This window comes from Salmo salar, chromosome ssa25 (genome assembly GCF_905237065.1).
Source record: "Salmo salar chromosome ssa25, Ssal_v3.1, whole genome shotgun sequence".
NCBI lineage: Eukaryota > Metazoa > Chordata > Actinopteri > Salmoniformes > Salmonidae > Salmo > Salmo salar.
The window spans coordinates 14,055,652-14,078,597 of record NC_059466.1 but is presented as its reverse complement, the minus strand read 5'-3'; the positions used below and the strand labels follow the sequence as shown (position 1 = coordinate 14,078,597).

At 42.1% G+C, this 22,946-nt stretch overlaps 1 protein-coding gene across 1 annotated transcript; it reads right to left on the bottom strand.

Annotated features, from left to right (window-relative positions):
* Positions 1–835: 835 nt before the first annotated feature.
* LOC106586203 (ceramide synthase 6) lies at positions 836–22,787 on the bottom strand. Its single transcript, XM_014173213.2, has 11 exons — positions 22,430–22,787; positions 18,349–18,454; positions 18,078–18,208; positions 11,883–11,940; positions 9,910–9,960; positions 9,684–9,776; positions 4,994–5,122; positions 4,531–4,637; positions 2,314–2,470; positions 1,755–1,778; positions 836–1,524 (listed from the first exon to the last, which is right to left on the bottom strand). Exons 1-11 carry the CDS (start codon positions 22,597–22,599, stop codon positions 1,357–1,359), a joined length of 1,194 nt encoding a protein of 397 aa, XP_014028688.1. The 5' UTR covers positions 22,600–22,787; the 3' UTR covers positions 836–1,356.
* Between the last annotated feature and the right edge of the window lie 159 nt (positions 22,788–22,946).

The window sequence follows — 22,946 nt, the reverse complement described above, 5'->3', positions numbered from 1 at the left end:
AGAAGACAGCCCTATTTGGTAATAGATGAAGTCCATATTATGCCAAGAACTGCTCAAATAAGCAAAGAGAAACAACAGTCCATCATTACTTTAAGGTCAGTCAATGCAGAACATTTCGGGAACTTTGAGTTACCATCCTCAGAAATTGCAGCCCAAAAAAATGCTTCACAGAGTTCAAGTAACAGACACATCTCAACATCAACTGTTCAGAGGAGACTGTGTGAATCAGGCCTTCACGGTTGAATTGCTGCAAAGAAACCACTACTAAAGGACACCAATGAGAAAAAGAGACTTGCTTGGGCCAAGAAACACGAGCAATCGACATTAGACCGGTGGAAATCTGTCCTTTGATCTGATGAGGCCAAATTTGAAATTTTTGGTTCCAACCGCCGTATCTTTATGAGACGCAGAGTTGGTGAATGGATGATTTGCGCATGTGTGGTTCCCACCGCGAAGCATGGAGGAGGAGGTGCGATGGTGCTTTGCTGGTGACACTGTCAGTGATTTATTTAGAATTCAAGGGACACTTAACCAGCATGCCTACCACCTGGTTTGCGCTTAGTGGGACTATCATTTGTTTTTCAACCAGACAATGACCCAACACACCTCCAGGCTGTGTAAGGGCTATTTGACCAAGAAGGAGAGTGATGGAGTGCTGCATCAGATTACCTTGCCTCCACAAATCACCCGACCTCAACCCAATTGAGATGGTTTGGGATTAATTACACCGCAGAGTGAAGGAAAAGCAGCCAACAAATGCTCAGCATATGTGGGAACCCCTTCAAAACTGTTGGAAATGCGCTCCAGGTGAAGCTGGTTGAGAGTGCCAACAGTGTGCAAAGCTATCATCAAGGCAAAAGGTGGCTACTTTGAAGAATCTAAAATATATTTAATGTGTTATTTCATAGTTTTGATGTCTTCACTGCTATTCTACAATGTAGAAAATAGTAGAAATGTAAAAAAATCCTGGAATGAGTAGGTGTCCAAACTTTTGACTGGTACTGTATATCTATCCAAAATAAATAACATAAAGACACATAACATAATTAACTACCCTCAGTATGCCAGTCAGACTGTTTAAACAGCATGCTTTCGCCATAATAGTGGAATGCGTTCATTCGTTGGCTAAACAGAGAGACTGGGCTGTACCGATAGGAGTGCTTTGATATTTCATTGAATGCAGTTTGATGCAAATATAGAGAAAGATAATAAAATGGAGGGGAAACATGGAAATAATCAAACTGAAACTAAGAACTTCCAGTACCAGACAGGCAATGTTGTTCATGTCCACACACGCACACATGTTGTATCTATGAATGGTGTCTGTAGCTTTGCTCCAGTGCTCATCTGCAGTGGTCAGTGTTCATCTGGACAAGGGGCCCCTGCTGACAGGTACCCATTGGTCCCGTGGACTTTATTGGTCCCGTTGGTGGTGCTGTTGTGGTGCTTCTGAACAGGAGTGGGCGGAGGACCGTTGTCCTCGTCCGAGCTGGACTCAATGTCACTGCGGTCGTCTTTCGACACCTGTGGAGAGGTGCAGATGCTGTCAGAACAGCTCATATACCATCTGATGTCATGACAGAGGAAGTAAAAGCAGTTGGCCATCGCTATTGGTTTCCTCATTTTACAAATAAGATAATGTAAAAAAAACAAAGGGATGTCGTGTCAGAACATTCTGTGATTGTGACTTGATAGTGAGATGACATGTGACAATACACAAAGAAGTTTATTTTCCTTCTGTTCCAACTACTTACATGTAAAGGATTCCACTTCCCTGCCTTGAAAGTTGAAAGGTTAGCGTGAGGGATAGAAAAAGTAAAATCAATGAAGGTTATTGACAACAAAACAGGCCCTTTAGTGAATAGTTTCTGTAGTACAGTACATGTACAGTGAGCTTGACTGCTAAGATTCCCCAACGCTTTGCAATTACAAAAGGTAACATGGTAGTACTAAATTCTTACTACATACATAATGAGAATGACTTTCTAACTACATAAAGATGGTCCTCTTGAGTGCACTGTATGGAATTATGACAATGTCTGCTTCCCAAATGGCACCCTATTCCCTATGGGCCCTGGTCAAAAGTAATGCACTGCATAGGGTGCCATTTAGGACCCTGAAATGCGAACTGGGGGAGAATCTCAATAACGTTTCCTTGACTACTCGCATTCTCTTCTCACCTCCTTTTCAAAACCCATTGGAGGAGAAGCTCAGAGAGGGACCTCTGACTTTCTCAACCAATGAGTTTTGAGAAGCAGGCGAGAGGACGCGAGGAGTCAAGAAAATGTAATTGAGACTCCCGTTGTCTCTCACCTTTCCTCTGGAGATGGCTCGACAGGCTATCTTCACTATGAGGTAGGACCAGAAGGAGTGTAGGAACTGCAGCAGGATCAGCAGCAGGTTGAACACCCACCAGGAGGGGTACGGCCCCACGATCTCCCAGCTCTCAAACAAGGTAGTGTTTAAAATCCTACGAGAGAGTGAGAGAGCGACAGAGAAATAATTAGTCAACTCATTTGATAAGTAAACCACACTACACACACATTCAGTGCAGCTCATAACGACAGGATGTAGTAATGAGACAACAACAACATCTCGATTGGGAATTGGGTAACAGACTGGAAATACTTATTGGTTTTAATACGTGTGTCTCTCTGAAATTAACAAAAACCTGGTTAACTAAAGTGCACGCCAGAAAACCCAATCTGAGGCAGCTGTCACCAAATAAGCTATTTGTTATTGTCCCTGTGTAAAGAGACACGCCTTAGAATTCTAGGTGGACAGAAGAGAAGACAGTAAATATTCCCGGTGCTCTAAGGTAGAGTGGAGGAATACACATGGCCAGGTGGTTGAGAGAGACCCTCAGGGACAACATAAGAGGCTAACGTCCAGAGCCTTCAGCCCCTAGCGAACGGTTTCCCAAACTCGGTCCTCAGGACCCAAAGGGGTGCACAGTTTTGGTTTTTGCCCTAGCACTACACAGCTGATTCAAATAAATCAACAAGCTTTGATCATTTGAATCAGCTGTGTAGTGTTAGGGCAAAAACCAAAACGTGGGGTCTTCTAAAACCCTTGGGGTCCTGAGGACCGAGTTTGGGAAACGCTGCCCTAGCTTGCGAACCATCCTCCACGACAGACAGACAGACAGACTCACTTAACAGCCAAGAATAATTATCACCCGACAAATAACTTTATCCCTTCTCCCCGCTGTAACGTGCTGTGTGGGAAAGCTCATGCAGCACTTTACTGTATGAAGTCAATCTGTTATATAATGTACACACTACTAGAACCACTTTAAAAGAACATGTTAAATCCTCCATTCACTTCTCTGATGAATGGCTTGATAGCTATTTCAGTGAAGGTAGAGATATAGTTGGATAATTGCACATGATATGGAACCTGCTGACACTGAAGCCATGGCAATAGTTGTACAGTCTGTGGTGCACTCTGCCTGCACTGTGATATACTGTATAACTCACGACGGTACACTAACAAGAGGAAATCTCTGAATGAGACTTTTCTAAAGCATTTGTATTTCTTTAGAGACAGTGCACTGTGCTGTCGTGGTTCATGGTTCAATATCTTTCGAATAAAGAGTCGTTTGTCATTTTGATCTGGTAATTAACAGCGCTGTCCACGAGTGTGGGCTCAAAATTGGGGTGACATCTCAGAGCGGGATAGTAAATCACGTGGCTTTTTCTCTTCGTACAGTGACGGTACTGCTGAGTGTGCCAAGGACATGACACAGTAAGATGGTGCGCACATATTCCAGGACTATCACTGATTTGCTACTGCTTCTCTCTCATATCAAAAAGGTAGGATGCCTCGCTGATGACACATCAAAAACATTCCGGTGCAATCCAAATTCTTCATCTAATTGGAAGTCCAATATGTAAAAAAGACAACATTCTGGCATTGATACCAACTGACACAGGCACTGTGATAACAAAGAATTAGTTAATTGAGGTTTTCAAAGTGTAAATTGAATGTGCCATTTTAGATTCCAGTCTCAAATTGACCCTGGTTTATATAATTAAATGATCTCAAAATAATGGTCCGTCTTTCATTTTATTTCCCCCTCCCTCTTTACTGGAGAAGATGCGTACGTCCATATTGTTGCTGTAGTATCCATAGTAACTATTACTAAGCAACAAAACTCACCAAGACCTGTATAAAATGAAAACCTTCCTGGAAAGATTGCTAAGCCCATTTGGAAAGTGTCAATATTCTGAGATCTACAGTACATTCATGTCTCCTGTATTCGGAGACAGATTATACACAGGAACAAACATTCTCCGGAATACAGTATCATCATGATCTGTCTCAACTGGCAGCATACAAGTGCATCTAAAAGACACTCGAGCCCATTGTTTCAATTGAGCTGTAGTCTTTCACAGAGAAGACATTGGCTGAGTCCCAAATGCCGATCTATTCCCAACATAGTGCACTACTTTTGACCAGTGGCCGTAGGGAATAGGGTGCCATTTGGGACGCAGTCATTCTATCTAGAGACAAAGAGAGCCTCCTTACCAGACAGGATAGACACCCAGCCTGGAGCTGATGAAGACCATTGCAAACATGACAAACAGGAGGTTGCAAAGTCTCTGAAACTTGGCATAGTTGGCCATTTTGGCAACCTGCAACAGATGACACAGACACACAAAATGGTTACAAGAACAAAACGTGGATGTTGTATCTATCTTTTTCATACACTGAAATTGGTTTTGGCAGTACATAATTGAAATCTACAGATGGCCGATTTTCCCTCTGATAGCTACTGTGCTTGTGATTCTAAAAACCACCACAAAAGAACACAGGACCCTCCCACATGTCCGTGGGGTGTGAAGAACACACATCAGGGCCACGTTCAGCAGGCAAACGTTGTGGAACATTGCAGAGAGAAATGTAATTCGTAGAAATAACAAAAATCTTTTTTCTACATGCCAGACACCTGAACATGCCTCGCTGAACGTGTCCCCGTGTCTCTACTCACCTCCACCAGGACGTCGGCGGAGTCGTGGAGACACATGACCAGTGTGCCCACTCTAGCCATGTTGTTGACGTAGGCGAAGGTGATGAGGGAGATTGTCGCCAGGTGGTGCAGGAACATGACCAGGAAGCCCTGGGGGGGGGGACACAGGCGTCATAGTCATGTCACACAATGGCAGAGGGAGAAAGCATTCACAGCTCTCTATCACGTGACTCACATCAAGGGGACATGTACAGCATGTGGGTTTTATGAAAGCTTCGGCGTCATGCAGAGAACATGACCGCTGCTGTATTCTTTGTGCTCACAGTAGATAAGTGGACTCCTCTGCACCTTGTACACTTGCTGGCAGCGCACTATGCAGGACATCTACGGTGACAAGATGCGGGTGACATTCTGACAAGGACATTGCCTCTTTGTAAACATTACACTCCGTAAATGACGGGATAAGCTGTGCAATTCAACTTCCCTCCTCATCTGCTTTTGCTTTGTGCTGACAATTCTATTGTTTCCCTGAATGCAGGACTCAAGTGCAGCTAACGCCTTCATTTCGCATCTACTTTGGTGGCTAGACAGTTATTCTTTTCACAAATGAATGAATGAATGAATGAATGAATGTGTAAACTAAGTCTAGTTAAAAATGTACTAAAAGAGAGGCGAGTCTACATGTACTACAGCTAAAGTGGTGTCTAGTCAGGCTAGAAGGTTAATATCCCCTGATGAGTGAGGCTGTGGCTGAATAAGGATGACCAGCGACCTGTGCCCCACAGGGTTGAGACCTGTGCCCCACAGGGTTGAGAAGGCTCAGTACAGCAGGGCAGCAGCAGAGCAGCCAGCCCAGAGCTGGAGGAGGAGGAAGAGCAGTGGTGCAAATACAGAAGGGAAGCATGGCAATAGAGTGCAGGGAACATACTGGGACTGGCAGAGGGTGCAGAGGACCTCCTCAATGCGTGGCTTTGTGCATGGAAAAAAACTGAAAGAAGAAACAACAACAAAAAAACAGAAAACATGCCAACAGTCAACACGGAGATGAGAGGTGAGGGCATAAACACCACGGCATCATGGGACAGCTGTGAGTGATTGAGTGAGTGTTGGGTGTTCAGTGGTGTGGACAGGGTGGGGCAGAAAGAGAAGGAAGAGATGGGAGGCATGTCAATTGACATTCTCTGAACTCAACTAGGGAGCTGGTTTAAAAGAAAAGAAAATGCCATGTCCAAGGAGGGCCCTCCATAGACAATACACCCCCTATATTCTACCCTTTGTTCTTGATGCCGCTTAACAGTGCTAAAGAAGATTGAAAAGCACAGAAGCAAAAGAGCTATGCTGAGGCAATATTTACAGCTCAAACATGGAGATGCCCTGCCCTGGAAAAGCTATCTGGCAACCCGACTATAAGATGTATTAGAAAGAGTGTACGCGCATGTGTGTGTGTATCAAATGTGTGAACAGACATCTGTCTGCAGATGAGCAGTTCTGCAGTGGTCTTTTCCATAGCGGCTGTGCGTGTAACGTTCCATTGATTATTTATCTTTCGTCTAGGGATTAAGTGTGAGTGGGTCACAAAACCGGGCCTGATGTCATCACAGCTGTTTGTTTGACCCTCAGTTGCTGTGTTTAAACATCATTCAGGATGAAGTGGAGTGAAGACTCGGTTAGGAAATATATAAAAACATGTGCTACTGACAAAATCACCTCAGATAAACCAGGACTAAAACACACTCACAGATATCAAAACTAACTTGAAACCATTTACTCTCAATTTGTATTCAATATGAGATATTTCAATGAATCTTTTTAATTCTTAAATAATAGTTTTCATCAGTGGGGACAAGGAATGACATGACGCTGAAATAAATGATGGAGAAATGTAATAATCTTCAGACTCTAGGAACTGAATAATGAAATGAGACTCAATCGAATACAAATATGAGGGGAAAACGGTTTACAATGTCAGCCAGAAAATTCCACTAATCCATCTCCTCCTCTCAGAGGCCTGTGATTTCACAGAGCAGAGATTAGACTAAAACACCACACCAAGGCAAAGACCAAAAAATTAAACAATATCATGGAACAGACAATAGGAGGCCTGAATGCAGACAAACAATAATTAAGGCTTTTCTTGAGATCCCCACTGCAAAATAGAACTGACTACAAAGAAAAAAAAAGAAAAGTAAAAAAAACACATTTGGTTTCAGAATGTATTAAAACCAGTTATGAGGCAGTTCCCTTTGATTTAAAGGGATAATCCACCCCAGAAATAAAAAGCATGACACTCCTGTCAATTTGGTGAAATCTTCTGTGCTATCAGTGGTTAAATGAAACATTTTCCCCATGATTTAACTTCTAAGTTATCTGTGAAATCATGTAGGAACATGTCATAGTTACATGGTTCTCGTCACTGGTGATATGGTATAGTGTGTTATCCCCTTTCATAACGCTTTTAAAACAATTACCTGCACTCCAAATCAGCTAATAGATGGTATGGGCATACTTGTCTAGAACACATCCGTTGATATTGTTATGACAATGTTTATTTTTCGCTTTTTTGCTCAAGCTAAACAGTGTACCAAATTATTCAACTCAGTTTTTCCTTCAAGTACCATCTCGCAATGCGCCCTGTGTGTCTGTGGGAAACGTCGGTTGTTGCCATAGCAACGTACTCTGCACTTGCTCTGGGCAGAGAATTGCTAATTTAACTCGGTGAGAGAGACTCCTAAATTGATAGTGCAGTTTGTTTAGCTACTTCACATGCTAATATTGACATTGGTATTATTGGTTGCAGCCAGCCAGCCCAGAGAGCATTGCATTGTGGGTTTAATAGTTGACTTGAGCTGCAACAGATCTCCACAACGATTTTTACATGTTGCTACCAACCTTGTTATAAACACAAAATGAAACATTTGTTTACCCAAAAAGTATTGTTCACATACAGTTGAAGTTGGAAGTTTACATACACCTTAATAATAATTCCCTGTCTTAGGTCAGTTAGGATCACCACTTTATTTTAAGATGTGAAATGTCAGAATAATAGTAGAGAGAATGATTTATTTCAGCTTTTATTTCTTTTATCACATTCCCAGTGGGTCAGAAGTTTACATACACTAAATTAGTATTTGGTAGCATTGCCTTTAAATTGTTTAACTTGGGTCAAACGTTTTGGGTAGCCTTCCACAATAAGTTGGGTGAATTTTAGCCCATTCCTCCTGACAGAGCTGGTGTTACTGAGTCAGGTTTGTAGGCCTCCTTGCTTGCACACGCTTTTTCAGTTCTGCCCAGAAATTGGATTGAGGTCAGGGCTTTGTGATAGCCACTCCAATACATGGACTTTGTTGTCCTTAAGCCATTTTGCCACAACTTTGGAAGTATGCTTGGGGTTATTGTCCATTTGGAAGACCCATTTGCGACCAAGCTTTAACTTCCTGACTGATGTCTTGAGATGTTGCTTCAATATATCCACATAATTTTCTTTCCTCGTGATGCCATCTATTTTGTGAAGTGCACCAGTCCCTCCTGCAGCAAAGCACCCCAATCACATGATGCTGCCACCCCCGTGCTTCACGGTTGGGATGGTGTTCTTTGGCTTGCAAGCCTCCCCCTTTTTCCTCCAAACATAACAATAGTCATTATGGCCAAACAGTTCTATTTTTGTTTCATCATACCAGAGGACATTTCTCCAAAAAGTACCATCTTTGTCCCCATGTGCAGTTGCAAACCGTTGTCTGGCTTTTTTATGGCAGTTTTGGAGCAGTAGCTTCTTCCTTACTGAGCGGCCTTTCAGGTTGTGTTGATATAGGACTCGTTTTACTGTGGATATAGATACTTTTGTACCCGTTTCCTCCAGGATTTTCACAAGGTCCTTTGCTGTTGTTCTGAGATTGATTTGCACTTTTCGCACCAAAGTACATTCATCTCTAGGAGACAGAATGCATCTGTGTTTATACTTGCGTACTATTGTTTGTACAGATGAACGTGGTACCTTCAGGTGTTTGGAAATTGCTCCCAAGGATGAACCAGACTTCTGGAGGTCTACAATTTGGGGTCTTGGCTGATTTCATTTGATTTTCCCATGATGTCAAGCAAAGAGGCACTGAGTTTGAAGGTAGGCCTTGAAATACATCCACAGGTACACCTCCAATTGACTCAAATGATGTCAATTAGCCTATCAGAAGCTTCTACAGTCATGACATCATTTCCTGGAATTTTCCAAGCTGTTTGAAGGCACAGTCAACTTAGTGTATGTAAACTACTGACCCACTGGAATTGTGATACAGTGAATTATAAGTGAAATAACCTGTCTGTAAACAATTGGTGGAAAAATTACTTGTGTCATGCACAAAGTAGATGTTCTAACCGACTTGCCAAAACTATAGTTAGTTAACAAGAAATTTGTGGAGTGATTGAAAAACGAGTTTTAATGACTTCATCCTAAGTGTATGTAAACTTCCGACTTCAACTGTATGTGTTATTTAACACTGTTAATTATAGGAATTAGTGATTTGGAGTGAATTATCCCTTTAATAATGGCTTTATTATTAAAAAAATATTTTATTTGTTTTATTTTGTGTTATTATTAACAGAATTACCTTGAAATGGGTGTTTAATCATATGCAAACAAATATCTATGGAGCAAGCAATGTGATAAACAAACATTGATTAACTATATTATATTAATTAATTGACTAAATTGGTATCCTACCTTCCTTCTGATATCTGTGAACTGGGAGAAGAGTAGGGACAGGTAGAACGACAACTCCAGTATATAGTAATAGTGGATGTCCACTGTCAGTGGCTGTGAAAACACACACACAAATCAATAAAGTTGGATCAAAACTATGTCCTTTCAAATACAATAACTGTTGTCGCTAGGTGAAAAGAATTAACAGAGAAAACATCGGAGGCTTTTCTCATGATCAAAACATTACCTGATAAGGATAGTCGTACCAGCACTCTCTTGTGTTCCATAACCATGGTGTCTGCAGGCACAAAAAAAATGAACAGAATATTAATGTATTGTTATGCTGTTTCCAAAAATGTATTACATTCATAAAGTGCATTGATCGCCACACCTGTACGCTATGCTGCCTCTGGCTCAATACTAAATGTTTGCTTAACATCCAGCACATCAATAACCTTGCAACCGTAACCATGTCAGATTGTATTTCCATTAAGGGAAACTTAATTTAATCAAAGCAAACTTTTGCTGTACGCTAGTAGTGCAAATTAAGAACGAACGTGTCAGCCTGGGGAGAAAACTGCGAATGCTCATTCTGGTCGAAGGCTACATGATGAATGCTGTAGTGAACTGGGGGATGTGGTTAAGACTGTCTTATGTCCTGACACAAGAGGGATTTAGACTACAAAGGCATGGTAATGAATTGCTTTTCATCATCATCATCTCTCACAGGGTGTTTGCCTTCAATGACAGATGATTCTGGACCCAACCAAATATAACCTACTTAAAACGGCAAACTCTGCTTAAGTTGACATGGAAACACAGACTCTTACATTAGGGAGTTGAATGTATTTTGTAGGTCTATAGTGTATAGATTTGTAATAGATACAGGGCCCTTTTTCTACCAGCAAGCATGTTGGGCCTAGTGAGTCTCAACACACCCGGGAGACTCACTAGGCCCAACTGTGGGAAAGGAACTCATTCCACAAAGTGCATCGTCATGCAAGTTGTTGCAATGAGAAATGATCCTCACCGCAATGTCTCCTATTCACCCCCTAATCATGATTCCTGATCAACGGCATCATCAGCAGCATTCAATTACTACAGACACAAAAGGCTTTTGGCCTCAGTACATTACACAATATCAGTGAGCACAGAGTCAAACACATAAAAAACTAAAGATAACTGAAAATACTTCGAGGGTATTTCCTCACACGTGTGTGTGTGTGTGTGTGTGTGAGTGAGAGAGAGAGAGTGAGTATATATATATATATATATCTGTCTATGCTGTAAGTAAGCATTTCACTGTAAGGTATTCGGCGTTGGTGACAAATATATATATATATATATATATATATACACACACACACACACACACATATACATACAACCATACACACACACACTGCCTTCGGAAAGTATTCAGATCCCTTGACTTTTTACACATTTTGTTACGGTACAGCCTTATTATAAAATAGTTTTTTTCCCCCCTCATCAATCTACACACAATACACCATAATGACGAAGCAATTTTCTGGGGCTAATTTGTTTGAGGTCAGGGGATTTTGGAGGCCAGGTCATCTGATGCAGCACTCCATCACTCTCCTTCTTGGTAAAATAGCCCTTCCACAGCCTGGAGGTGCGTTGGGTCATTGTCCTGTTGCAAAACAAATTATAGTCCCACTAAGCGCAAACCAGATGGGATGGTGTATCGCTGCAAAATGCTGTGGTAGCCATGCTGGTTAAGTGTGCCTTGATTTCCAAATAAATCACTGACAGTGTCCACAGCAGAGCACCCCGAGACCATAACACCATAACACCTCCATGCTTTACGGTGGGAATGAGTAGGTGTGTCCAAACTTTGAGTGATTGGTACTGTATAGAGTGACAATAGTGTTAGACTGAAGGTGACAGTTGACAGTGAACTAGTTTCTCAACTGTGCATGTGCTCGAAGACAGTAATATCTGCATAATGGATGCTGTGCTGTGAGCAAATTTATCCATTATTTATCAGTGAGCACTGGTTGGCGTGTTTGAGAAGTGCATTATTTGTCACTTGGTCCCCCTTTCATAGCAAGATCCACCAAGCTAGATCCACCTCCTCCGGATATCCTCGAGTGCAAGCCTCTGTTACAGCTCCTCCTTGAATAATGTGTCTTCAATACAAAAAGTGCTCTAATAACTTTTCATCAACAAAAAGATTTTGGAAAGTAGCACACTCACCTTTTTAAGGAAACGCACTCCGTAGGTAAATATATAGAGGTAAAATGTAAATCTCCACCTGTGAAAAAAAAACCCAAAGAGAACAGAACATCAGTCAGTAACACAGTATTGGGGTTTGGATGCATCCTCTGTGGAATGTCAAAAGAGAGGCCATGTCTAAGCTGCTGTAAGGGAGGCCAATCCAAGGACAGCCAAGAAAGCCACTGGCTAGTTCCAAATACCCATACTTGCGTTCTAAATAGTAGGCTTTTTGGGTATGCGAAAATAGAACAGACATTTTGGATTATGCTTTAAATGCCAGGATGTCATACTAATTTCGGCTGTTCATCAGGTAGAATTTGCTGCACAGTATTGAGGAAGTGTGTTTGACAGCAGCTGATAATCAGAATAGGGCACGCACTCTACAAGCATTAACAAAATGGCCATCTCCGTATTGCTTAGGACCCTTCTCTTTGTTTTTTTTTTGTTCTATTTTTCTCTAACAACACTTATTTTTATTATAAGCACTGAATTCCTGGTGGTAATAATATACAGAGCTTTTACTTCTTAGGCCAATTAGTGGTGAACACAACAGAAGTATCATATTCCAAATGATTTTCAAGTCACAGAATCAAATGAAAATAGCTCATGAAAAAGTCATTAGTCATGTTGATCAGCTTCTCAGTTTTCAACCTAACAGTGCCAATGTTATATTTCCATACAGGATTTACCCCAGCGTTTTATCCAAAAGGCTCAGACTTTTGTTTCCACCTACACTGGCTCCGGCGGACCTGCTCCCACTTTGGGCCAAAGCCAGGCCACTGGTACTTTTTACCTTACATAACAACGGCTAACCGTGAACTTTAAATAGATTTTCTGATCGTAACCAGTGTACAGGTAAAACCTCCTTCTGTATTGTGATCACTGACATTTGATACCCCAGGACTTTACATGTATTCATCATTGCATATTGTGGTGTGTTTTCTGTCTACGGCTGTCAAAAATACTTAATTCTTGTAAGCCCAGCTAAAGCTACCCACACTAAAACCACCTGAGATGTATGCAAAACTCCCAATGTCACACAGCATGATCACCATTTGTCAAGTTCCCCCTCGGAGGCCAGTCAGTAACTATTAGGTTCATACAACATCCCTGTCACATTGTGCTATTCAGAGTTGGAACTTCTTGTCTGTGATTTGTAGCCTGATACATGATGGGTATGCCTGTGTGCTGCTGCGACTGTGTAAAACAGAGTACACATGCAGCTGACAGGCAACTCCACCTATAAGAGGCCATATTAACGGAAAGACTCAGTCCTGAATGATTGATGCATTTTGGCATCACTACGAGCCAGAAGAAGGAATCTGTCTCAGTCAAGTGTTTCCATTAAATAATGTATTTAAGTTAAAAAAATTAAAATAACTACTAAACAAAAATATAAAAGCAACATGTAAAGTGTTGGTCCCATGTTTCATGAGCTGAAATAAAAGATCCCAGAAATGTTCCATAAGCACAAAAAGCTGATTTTTCAAACATATCCCTGTTAGTGAGCATTTCTCCATTGCCAAAATAATCCATCCACCTGACCGGTGTGGCATATCAAGAAGCTGATTAAAACTGCATGATCATTACACAGGTGCACCTTGTGCTTGGGACAATAAAAGGCCACTCTAAAATGTGCAATTCTGTCACAACACAATGCCACAGATGCCTCAAGTTCAGGGAGCATCCAACTGGCATGACTGCTGGAATATCCACCAGAGCTGTTGCCAGATAATTTCATGTTAATTTCTCTACCATAAGTTGCCTTGAACGTCGTTTTACAGAATTTGGCAGTACGTCCAACAGGCCTCAGTCGCAGACCACGTGTAACCATGCCAGCCCAGGACCACAACACACAGCTTCTTTACTGCGGGATCGTCTGAGACCAGCCACCCAGACAGCTGATGAAACTGTGGGTTTGCACAACCGAAGAATTTCTGTACAAACTGTCAGAAACTGTCTCAGGGAAGCTCATCTGTGTGCTCGTCGTCCACACCAGGGTCTTGACTTGACTGCAGGTTGGCGTTGTAACCTACTTCAGTGGGAAAATGCTCACCTTGGCCACTGGCACGCTGGAGAAGTGTGCACTTCACACATTAATCCCAGTTTCAACTGTACCGGGTAGATGGCAGACAGCATGTATAGTGTTGTGTGGGTGACCGGTTTGCTGATGTCAACGTTGTGAAAAGAGTGCCCCAAGTTGGTGGTGGGGTTATGGTATGGGCAGGCATAAGCTGCGGACAACGAACTCAATGTACTTTTTTGAAATGGCAATTTGAATGCACAGAGATACCGTGACGAGATCTTGAGGCCCGTTGTTGTGCCATTCATCTGCCGCCATCACGTTTCAGCATGATAATGCACTGCCCCATGTCGCAAGGATCAGTACACAATTCCTGGAAGCTGAAAATGTCCCAGTTCTTCCATAACCTGCATACTCACCAGACATGTCACCCATTGAGCATGTTTGGGATGCTCTGGATCGACGTGTACGACAGCGTGCTCCAGTTCCCGCCAATAACCAGCAACTTCGCACAGCCATTGAAGATGAGTGGGACAACATTCCAAAGGCCACAATCAACAGCCTGATCAACTCTATGTGAAGGAGATGTGTCATGTCGCATGAGGCAAATGGTGGTCACACCACATACTGACTGTTTTTGTTGTTGTTGCATGTTGCGTTTATATTTTTGTCCAGTGTAATTTCATTATGTAACCCCCCTTGTAATGTCTGAGAAGGACGTGTGTTAGTTATTGTCTCTCATTCCTTCTCTCAGTGCGGTCGTTTGTTGATTGTTATGGCCTGTGCAGCAGCATCTCCCTGCTCAGTGTGGCTTTGATCTCTGAACCATCAACTGGAACAGCACTGCCTGAGAGCTAGAAAAGTCCATGATCACAGGAGAAACTTTCCCATCCAATCAATGTGCAGTAGTTATGGGTATGTGCTGGGTTATGTAAGCCCAGAGCAGAGCAGAGGTTGGGACTGGGCGTGCCTGCCTCCCTCTCTGCCACGAGGTAGTGCAGTGCAATGGCGTCCAGGCTCCAGTAGCAGTGACACACCCTGGAATGCAGACGCTGGGATGTGAGAGCCCTGGCACTCCGGCCACATCTCTGACAGGCTAGCAGGCCTCAGGGCAGACTAGCGTACCGTAGCATTGGTCTAGTATACCCAGGTCTCTGCCACTGGTTGAATTCACACTTGTGCTGCTTTTCGACTGCTTTTCGACACCCTTATGTTATTTTAGGGAAATTGGGTTGAGGGAAATTGTGATCATGCAGAATGTGCATAATCAAAACAGTTGCATTGTGAGAAGGTGTTAAACATCTGAATGAAAAGAAAGGCCATCGTTCATGGAATTCAAATAATCAAGCCACAAGTAATAGCGCTCTGTGCTTGATTCATTTAAAAAACAAATGAGCTGCATGCATTGACCTAACGATAGGTCAAGAAGACAGTTACTTGGCAACTGGTTAGTCAAACACTATTAAACATTGTGCTTCAAGTGCTGCTGAATCAGTGCTATTTATGTACAATTACTATGACTCACAATTACTTTCACTGAAAATACTTTTGCTGGTGACTGTGTACCAAATACATGGTCCTGTTAAATACCATGTTGTTGCATTCAAAAGCCATGAAAGCATGATACTGAAGTAATTACTCTTCATACACAGGGGCGGAAATCGCGGGGGGGACGGGGGGGACACGACCCCCCCATCCTGGGAAAAATATGATTTGTCCCCCCCAATATATCACTGAAACATAACTATGTAATTTAAATAATATTAATAATACGCAATGAAAGCAATTGTGCTGATTATAGACACTTAATAGCGCGTTTTTAAGTTTCAAAAGATTGCGACCCCCCCCACCCTTTTCCTCACAATGGTTTGATCCACTGGCAAGGTAACAGAGGGGTCGTAGCCACTGTCTGAAAGGCACTCAATGAACATAACTGACGTGAGGTTAATCCAGTCAATCGCGCACACACACTAGCTGAATATGCAGAGCTAGCGCGCAAATATGAACTATTAAGCTAGCTAGTACCTATTCCATTTATGTGGCCTCGTCAAAGATGGAATCTTTGCTATCGTCAATTTATTTCCCGAGATCAGCATGCAGATGATGTAAGTTAGTGCTTCAAAGTCCCTGTGATAAAGGTTAGCGATAAACTGAAGTCCAAACTGAACAGAACTACACTCTCTTCTACCATTGTCTTAAATATATTTAATGGTCTCGTTGCAAAAGCTAAATTGTCGCAAGGGAACTTTTATTTATTTATTTTATTTAACCCGGGTAGCAAAGATTATAGCAAACTCCACTGAAACTGAATTGGTGCTCGCTAGCTTTGCAAATTCAGCTATTGTTGGAAGCCAGCCAATATGAAACAAACTATTAAAATTACAAAAGGTTGCAGCATATGTTGTGTAAATGGTGAACTCATACAGCTGTCAACTCTTGTCATTTTAATCCGTTTCACATTTGCTAGCTACCTTTTAGATCGAAGCCCAAATAGAATGATAAAAGATAAGATGATAGAAGCCCATCTCCTACTGTAAATAACCTACACACTGTGTGTGTGTGTAGCCAGCCAGCCAGGTAGAAAAATGGCAGAAAAATAAAAGACGGACATCAGAGTATTTTTCAGTACACCAAAACGCAAAGTAAGAACCCTAGTAGCCTAATATCTCAAAGACTAGTTGATAAAATGTTCATAAGAAAGAAATGAAATTCTAATGGAAATGTTTCACAATTATGTCATTAGGCAGAGCAGGCAACAGATGGCACAGACAGCAGAGTTGGGGACAGATATGCAGGGACAGACTGGCAGAGACAGGGAGTCTCAGGTAAGTTTGTTGAGTCTTTGTTTGGCAACATTATGAAAGGTTCTCCATTTTTTTTACTTGTAAAATAGGAACATAATTGGAAAATGCTATGGATACCCCCACTCTCAACTTAAACTGGTGACTGAACTAAAATTTGTTAAAGGCAATGGTATTGCTGTTGTGAGTAGTTGTGTAGTTTTGGGTACCGGTAGTTAGGAGTACGGCAAACACCTTATTTCTTTGGTTCCTCAATATACATTTACCATATTACAACGTAGGCTATGTGTTACAGCACTACTTTTGGTGTCCCCCTCAGGAATTGCTCTTGAGAAAATTTCATGTAATTGTCCCCCCCAAAGTTGATATCAGATTTTCGCCCCTGTTCATACAGTTCTGTGGTGTTCTATGGTCATCATTGAGCAGAAAGCAGCAGAAACAGAGTTGACATAATGTTCAGACAACCAGCACTGTAGTAGAAAACAAAGCACGTGCCCCACTGGGGACTGGGGACCAGACAGTCCCGTTAAAACTAGCTGCAAAATAAATAACTGCGTGAAGCTTCTTCGGGATCTGTTGTCTCCAGTCTAAATTTCTCTCTCTTTCTCAGAATGATGAAAAAGGGAACAGTGGCCCTCAGCTTCGCCATCCTGAAGTGTCGGAGACAACAGCGTCCTCTCAAACCCAAACACTAATTACAGCAGGATTACTGCTGAGACGAGAGTGCCTGGCTCGGTTTACAAAATGACATTTTAAGCAAATGATACAACAAAGAAACCAAAATCAGGCATCCAATCCATTCTGAGTCTGTCAACTCCATTCTGCCTACGGACGCGACACTGCGTATATTTCAAATGTAGGGACGTCCTCTATTAAATGTGAGCTCAGAATATTGAGAAAACAGCCAGAGATTTGCTCTAGTTACACGGAGGCTATGCTTTTGTGAGACGTTTCTATTTTATTATTCCACTATAGTAACTGAATCCAGTTGCTGAACCATGGCACATTTCACACCGACAAACTCAATCTGGCATTTCTCTTTGAAGATCAAATAATGACCACGACAGTCATCTAAGCAGCGAATCCCTTCAACAGTGAGCCCCTGCGTGAGCAGCCCCAGGGCCTCAGAGACCCGCTCTGTGCCTCACTGCCTCTCCCACTGCCAGCCTGGCTCCAATGGAGTCAGACATGAGCCCACTCTTGACAGGCCTGCTCCAGTAAAGGCAATGACTGGAAAGCCTATGTATCCACACCTAAAAAAAAAATGTTGGTTTCCACTGAACAAATGCGCACATACGTGTTAATATTAGTAATAATATGTAGCATTTTCAAGCTGTCAAGACCTCTTACATGCTCTCACAAAAGCGAGCCAACGTGCTGGGCTTCTCCTGGTTCCTGCGCTGTCGGAACCAGCGCTGGATGGTCCGCACATCCCAGTCCAGCTGTTTGGACAGGCCCTCCAACCTCTTCTCATCTGGATGCTAGGAAACACACGATCCAGACACCTGACTGTTAACAAGGCTGCCATTCTTTTTGCAAAGAGATTGCTTTTAATCTCAGTTATCAATACTAAAATGCAAACAAAGACATGACATAGTGGAAACACAGGCACTACTTTTACCTTGGTGATAGCAGTGAACACCTTCTCCAAAATGGCATTGGGCTGGGCTTTCTGTGGTCCATTGGCTTGTATCTTGAGACCCAAGGCACATGGTCTGGCAATAAACCTACAAAAGAATAACACAACAATGTCAGAATATTCTCACAGTAGGTACTGTATAATCACCATCTAATTGTTGTTCATCAGAAAAAAGTATTTTTGTTTGTGGTAAATGGGAACAAACTGACAACCGGTTGTTAAAAATACATCTCAAAGCTTCAGAATCTTATCCAACTATAAGTACAATGTGTGAATGTCTGAATCAGTATTTCTGTATACATCGTCAGCAATTTGCAATGTAAGAATCTGGCGAAATTTCACAACTGTATAAACGAAAGATGGTATCATGACGTTATATGATTGAGTAACAGTCACATTCATGGACAAAGGGTTATGGGAGATTAAACTGCTGGAAGTGTACGCCAAGCTCAAGATGAAATGTCCATGTGCAGACAGCTGTGAGAGAGAGACAGCTGAGAGAGAGAGAGATTAGCGGTCTAGTAGTCTATTCACAAAAAAGTCCTTACTCTGCAAATGAAGTGTGTCGTCAGCAATCAGAAAATCTAATCTGGAGGGACCAGCCTAAACAGACCTTTCAGTTGTATCTATAAAAACCTAAGTGTTAAAACGCTGCCTTAGAGGTGAATTGTGAACACTTACTCAGTATTTTGAATTCTTGCTGCCTAGCTGCCATTGACAGAGTTACTGTGCTCAGTGAGAGGCAACATAAGGGCAACAGCAGTTGTTGGCAGGTTCAATGGATACTAATCCAGTACTACGATATGTCATAGTAAATAGTATCATAGATGCCCTTGAACAATAATAGTACATGTGAGGCTTGTGTATGCATAAGCAAGCTGTGTGTATGATCTACATTTAAAAAGCAAACATCTTGGTCTTGGCACACTTCACAGCAGGAACCACAGTCTTCACTCCTTTGATTGGCCTACATATTTTATACAGTACCAGTCAAAAGTTTGGACACACCTACTCATTCCAGGGTTTTTCTTTATTTGTACTATTTTCTACATTGTAGAATAATAGTGAAGACATAAACAAACTATGAAATAACACATATAGAATCATGTAGTAACTAAAAAAAAAAGTGTTCAACAAATCAAAAATATTTTAGATTTTAGATTCTTCAAAGTAGCCACCCTTTGCCTTGACAGCTTTGCAGACTGTTGGCACTCTCAACCAGCTTCACCTGGAACACTTTTCCAACAGTCTTGAAGGAGTTCTCACATATGCTGAGCACTTGTTGGCTGCTTTTCCTTCACTCTGCGGTCCAACTCATCCCAAACTGGGTCAAGAGTTTCAAGTTCCTTGCTGTCCACATCACCAAAGAACTATCATGGTCCAAACATACCAAGACAGTCGTGAAGGGGGCACGACAAAACCTTTTCCACTCAGGAGACTGAAAAGATTTGGCATGAGCCCCCAGATCCTCAAAAGGTTCTAAAGCTGCACCATCGAGAGCATCCTGACCGGTTGCATCAACGCCTGGTATGGCAACTGCTCGGCATCTGACCTTAAGGTGCCACAGAGGGTAGTGCGAACGGCTCAGTACATCACTGGGGCCAAACTTTTTGCCATCCAGGACCTATAGAATAGTCGGTGTCAGAGGAAAGCTCATAAAATTGTCAGACTCCAGTCACCCAAGTTAGACTGTTTTCTCTGCTACCACTCGGCAAGCGGTACTGGAGCGCCAAGTCTATGACCAAAAGGCTCCTCAACAGCTTCTACCCCCAAGCCATTAGACTGCTGAACAATTCATAAAAATAGTCACTGGACAATTTACATCGATTTGAAACTTGTCAATTGGGTTGAGGTCAGGTGATTGTGGAGGCCAGGTCATCTGAGGCAGCACTCCATCACTTTCCTTCTAGGTCAACTAGCCCTTACACAGCCTGGAGGTGTGTTGGGTCATTGTCCTCTTGTAAAACAAATGATAGTCCCACTAAGCCCAAACCAGGAGGTAGCCACGCTGGTTAAGTCTGCCTTGAATTCTAAATAAATCACTGACAGTGTCACCAGCAAAGCACCCCCACACCATCACACCTCCTCCTCCATGCTTCACAGCGGGAACCACACATGCGGAGATCATCCGTTCACCTACTCTGCATCTCACAAAGACACGGCGGTTGGAAACAAAAACCTCAAATTTGGACTGAGACAGATTTCCACCGGTCTAATGTCCATTGTTCGTGTTTCTTGGCCCAAGCAAGACTCTTCTTCTTATTGGTGTCCTTTAGTGGTAGTTTCTTTGCAGCAATTCGACCATGAAGGCCTGATTCACACAGTCTCCTCTGAACAGTTGATGAGATGTGTCTGTTACTTGAACTCTGAAGCATTTATTTGGGCTGCAATTTCTGAGGCTGGTAACTAATAAACTCTGGGGCTCATTTTCCTATGGCGGTCCTCATGAGAGCCAGTTTCATCATAGCGCTTGATGTTTTTTGTGACTGCACTTGAAGAAACTTTCAAAGTTCTTGAAATGTTCCGGATTGACTGAGATTCATGTCTAAAAGTAATGATGGACTGTCGTTTCTCTTTGCTTATTTATTTGAGCTGCTCTTGCCATAATATGGACTTGGTCTTTTACCAAATAGGGCTATCTTCTTTATACCACCCCTACCTTGTTGTCACAACACAACTGATTGGCTCAAACGCATTAACAAGGAAAGAAATTTCACAAATGTACCTTTAACAAGGCACACCTGTTAATTGAAATGCATTCCAGTTGACTACCTCATGAAGCTGGTTGTGAGAATACCAAGAGTGTGCAAAGCTGTCATCAAGGCAAAGGGTGGCTACTTTGAAGAATCTGAAATATATTTTGATTTGTTTAACACTTTTTTGGTTACTACATGATTCCATAGGTGTTGTTTCATAGTTTTGATGTCTTCACTATTATTCTACAATGTAGAAAGTAGTACAAATAAAGAAAAACCCTGGATTTTTTTTGTATTTAACTAGGCAAGTCAGTTAAGAACAAATTCTTATTTAAAATGACAGCCTACGAACAGTGGGTTAACTTCCTTGTTCAGGGGCAGAATGACAGATTATACCTTGTCAGCTCAGGGAATCGATCTAGCAACCTTTCGGTTACTGGCCCAACGCTCTAACCACTAGGCTACCTGCCGCCCCAATGGAATGTGTAGGTGTCCAAACATTTGACTGGTATTACAGGTCATATCATCAGTAATCAAGAAAATGTACATTTAACAACAAGCCTCTCAACTGTCCAATGAAGACTGACACAGCACACATACTTCAATGAAAAGTCCAATTCCCATTGTGACTGTTTTCAGTATTAGAGGTGGGTTGGTGAGTGAGGTGGTGGCCTCAGCAGAATGACCTTATGACAGGCATCCAATCATTGACATCATGTACAGTATGTAGCCTACAGTAAGACATATTTCAACTGTAGCCTACTGATGCATGAACACCTATATGCCACATCATGAGCCTTTATAAAGTGTGGTATTAGGAAATATTGAGAAACTGCTGTGGGTTCCTGGTTCCTGTGTTTCCCGATTGATGTACCAGGCTAGCGTCAACACTTAGCTTGGTAGGCTATGTACAATTGGGATAGACATGCTTACAATAGGCTACATGAAGCTAAACACAATGATCACCATTAAGACATAGGCAGCACAGACCCTTGCGAGGTCAACAGAAGCCTAGACTAAATGAGACGAGCATGACTCGAATAATGCTCTCGACTACTGACAGCTGCAACTTGGATGCGAAGTCAGCATGTATCTCATTATGGAAAATAATTCAGGTCTATTGATCCGACACATATCTCGAAAAAAGCTTTGTGACAATACAGACAGGCATATAGAGAAACGTTAACTTCACTATTGGATAAATCGCATCACCATGTGGATGTCATTGTCTAGAAATTCGGTGTGAGCTAAACATGCTTCAATACCCGATATACTATTCTTTAAAATAGGCTTTCTTTAGGCTACATGTAAATGAAACGAACCCAACATGATCTTCAGTTATACCAATCACTCATACATGCACCCACCTTTCGAAAACCAGTCGAATCATAAATATGCAGAAGGCTAAAGGACAAGCCAGATACAAATCCTCAACTTGCGGGAAGGTTGCCTCATCTGTGTTTTTTAGGTCAGCCCAGGTTACATTGTGAGGGAGCCAAAATCTCTCGTTCCAAAACCATGCCAAAATACCTGCCATTTCCTTGTATTATGGACACTTTGTCCCCCTTACCAATTGACCAGAAATGAACGCGATATCAATGGCCTATAGCGTAGTTGCAGCAGTCTCACAGGCGATCTTTGCAGGTTTTTAGTGTGATGGATCAGTGTACGGCGCGCACCGCTAGTCTATTTACCCCCTCGCTTTTTCCAGTGTAGGGAAGTAGGCATCTGCTCCTCAGCAAGTGATTGGTGCATTGAAATGTCAAACATGCAGTCGCAATCCAGAAGTATCATGTTTAAAGGTCTATGGTTTAATGTGTTGTAGGTTATGGCACTAGCAAGGTATTTTGTTTCGTTTATGGAATAGGCTGGCTGTCCATTGAT

What these genes read in the sequence shown, in the direction of transcription:
- LOC106586203 (XM_014173213.2), bottom strand. Translation starts at nt 22,599, where the DNA reads ATGGCAGGTATTTTGGCATGGTTTTGGAACGAGAGATTTTGGCTCCCT. An exon ending in TGTTCACTGCTATCACCAAG is followed by an intron (nt 18,209 to 18,348) that starts GTAAAAGTAGTG and finishes TGTGTTTCCTAG; the next exon opens with CATCCAGATGAGAAGAGGTT. An exon ending in GCTCGCTTTTGTGAGAGCAT is followed by an intron (nt 11,941 to 18,077) that starts GTAAGAGGTCTT and finishes TTTTTTTCACAG; the next exon opens with GTGGAGATTTACATTTTACC.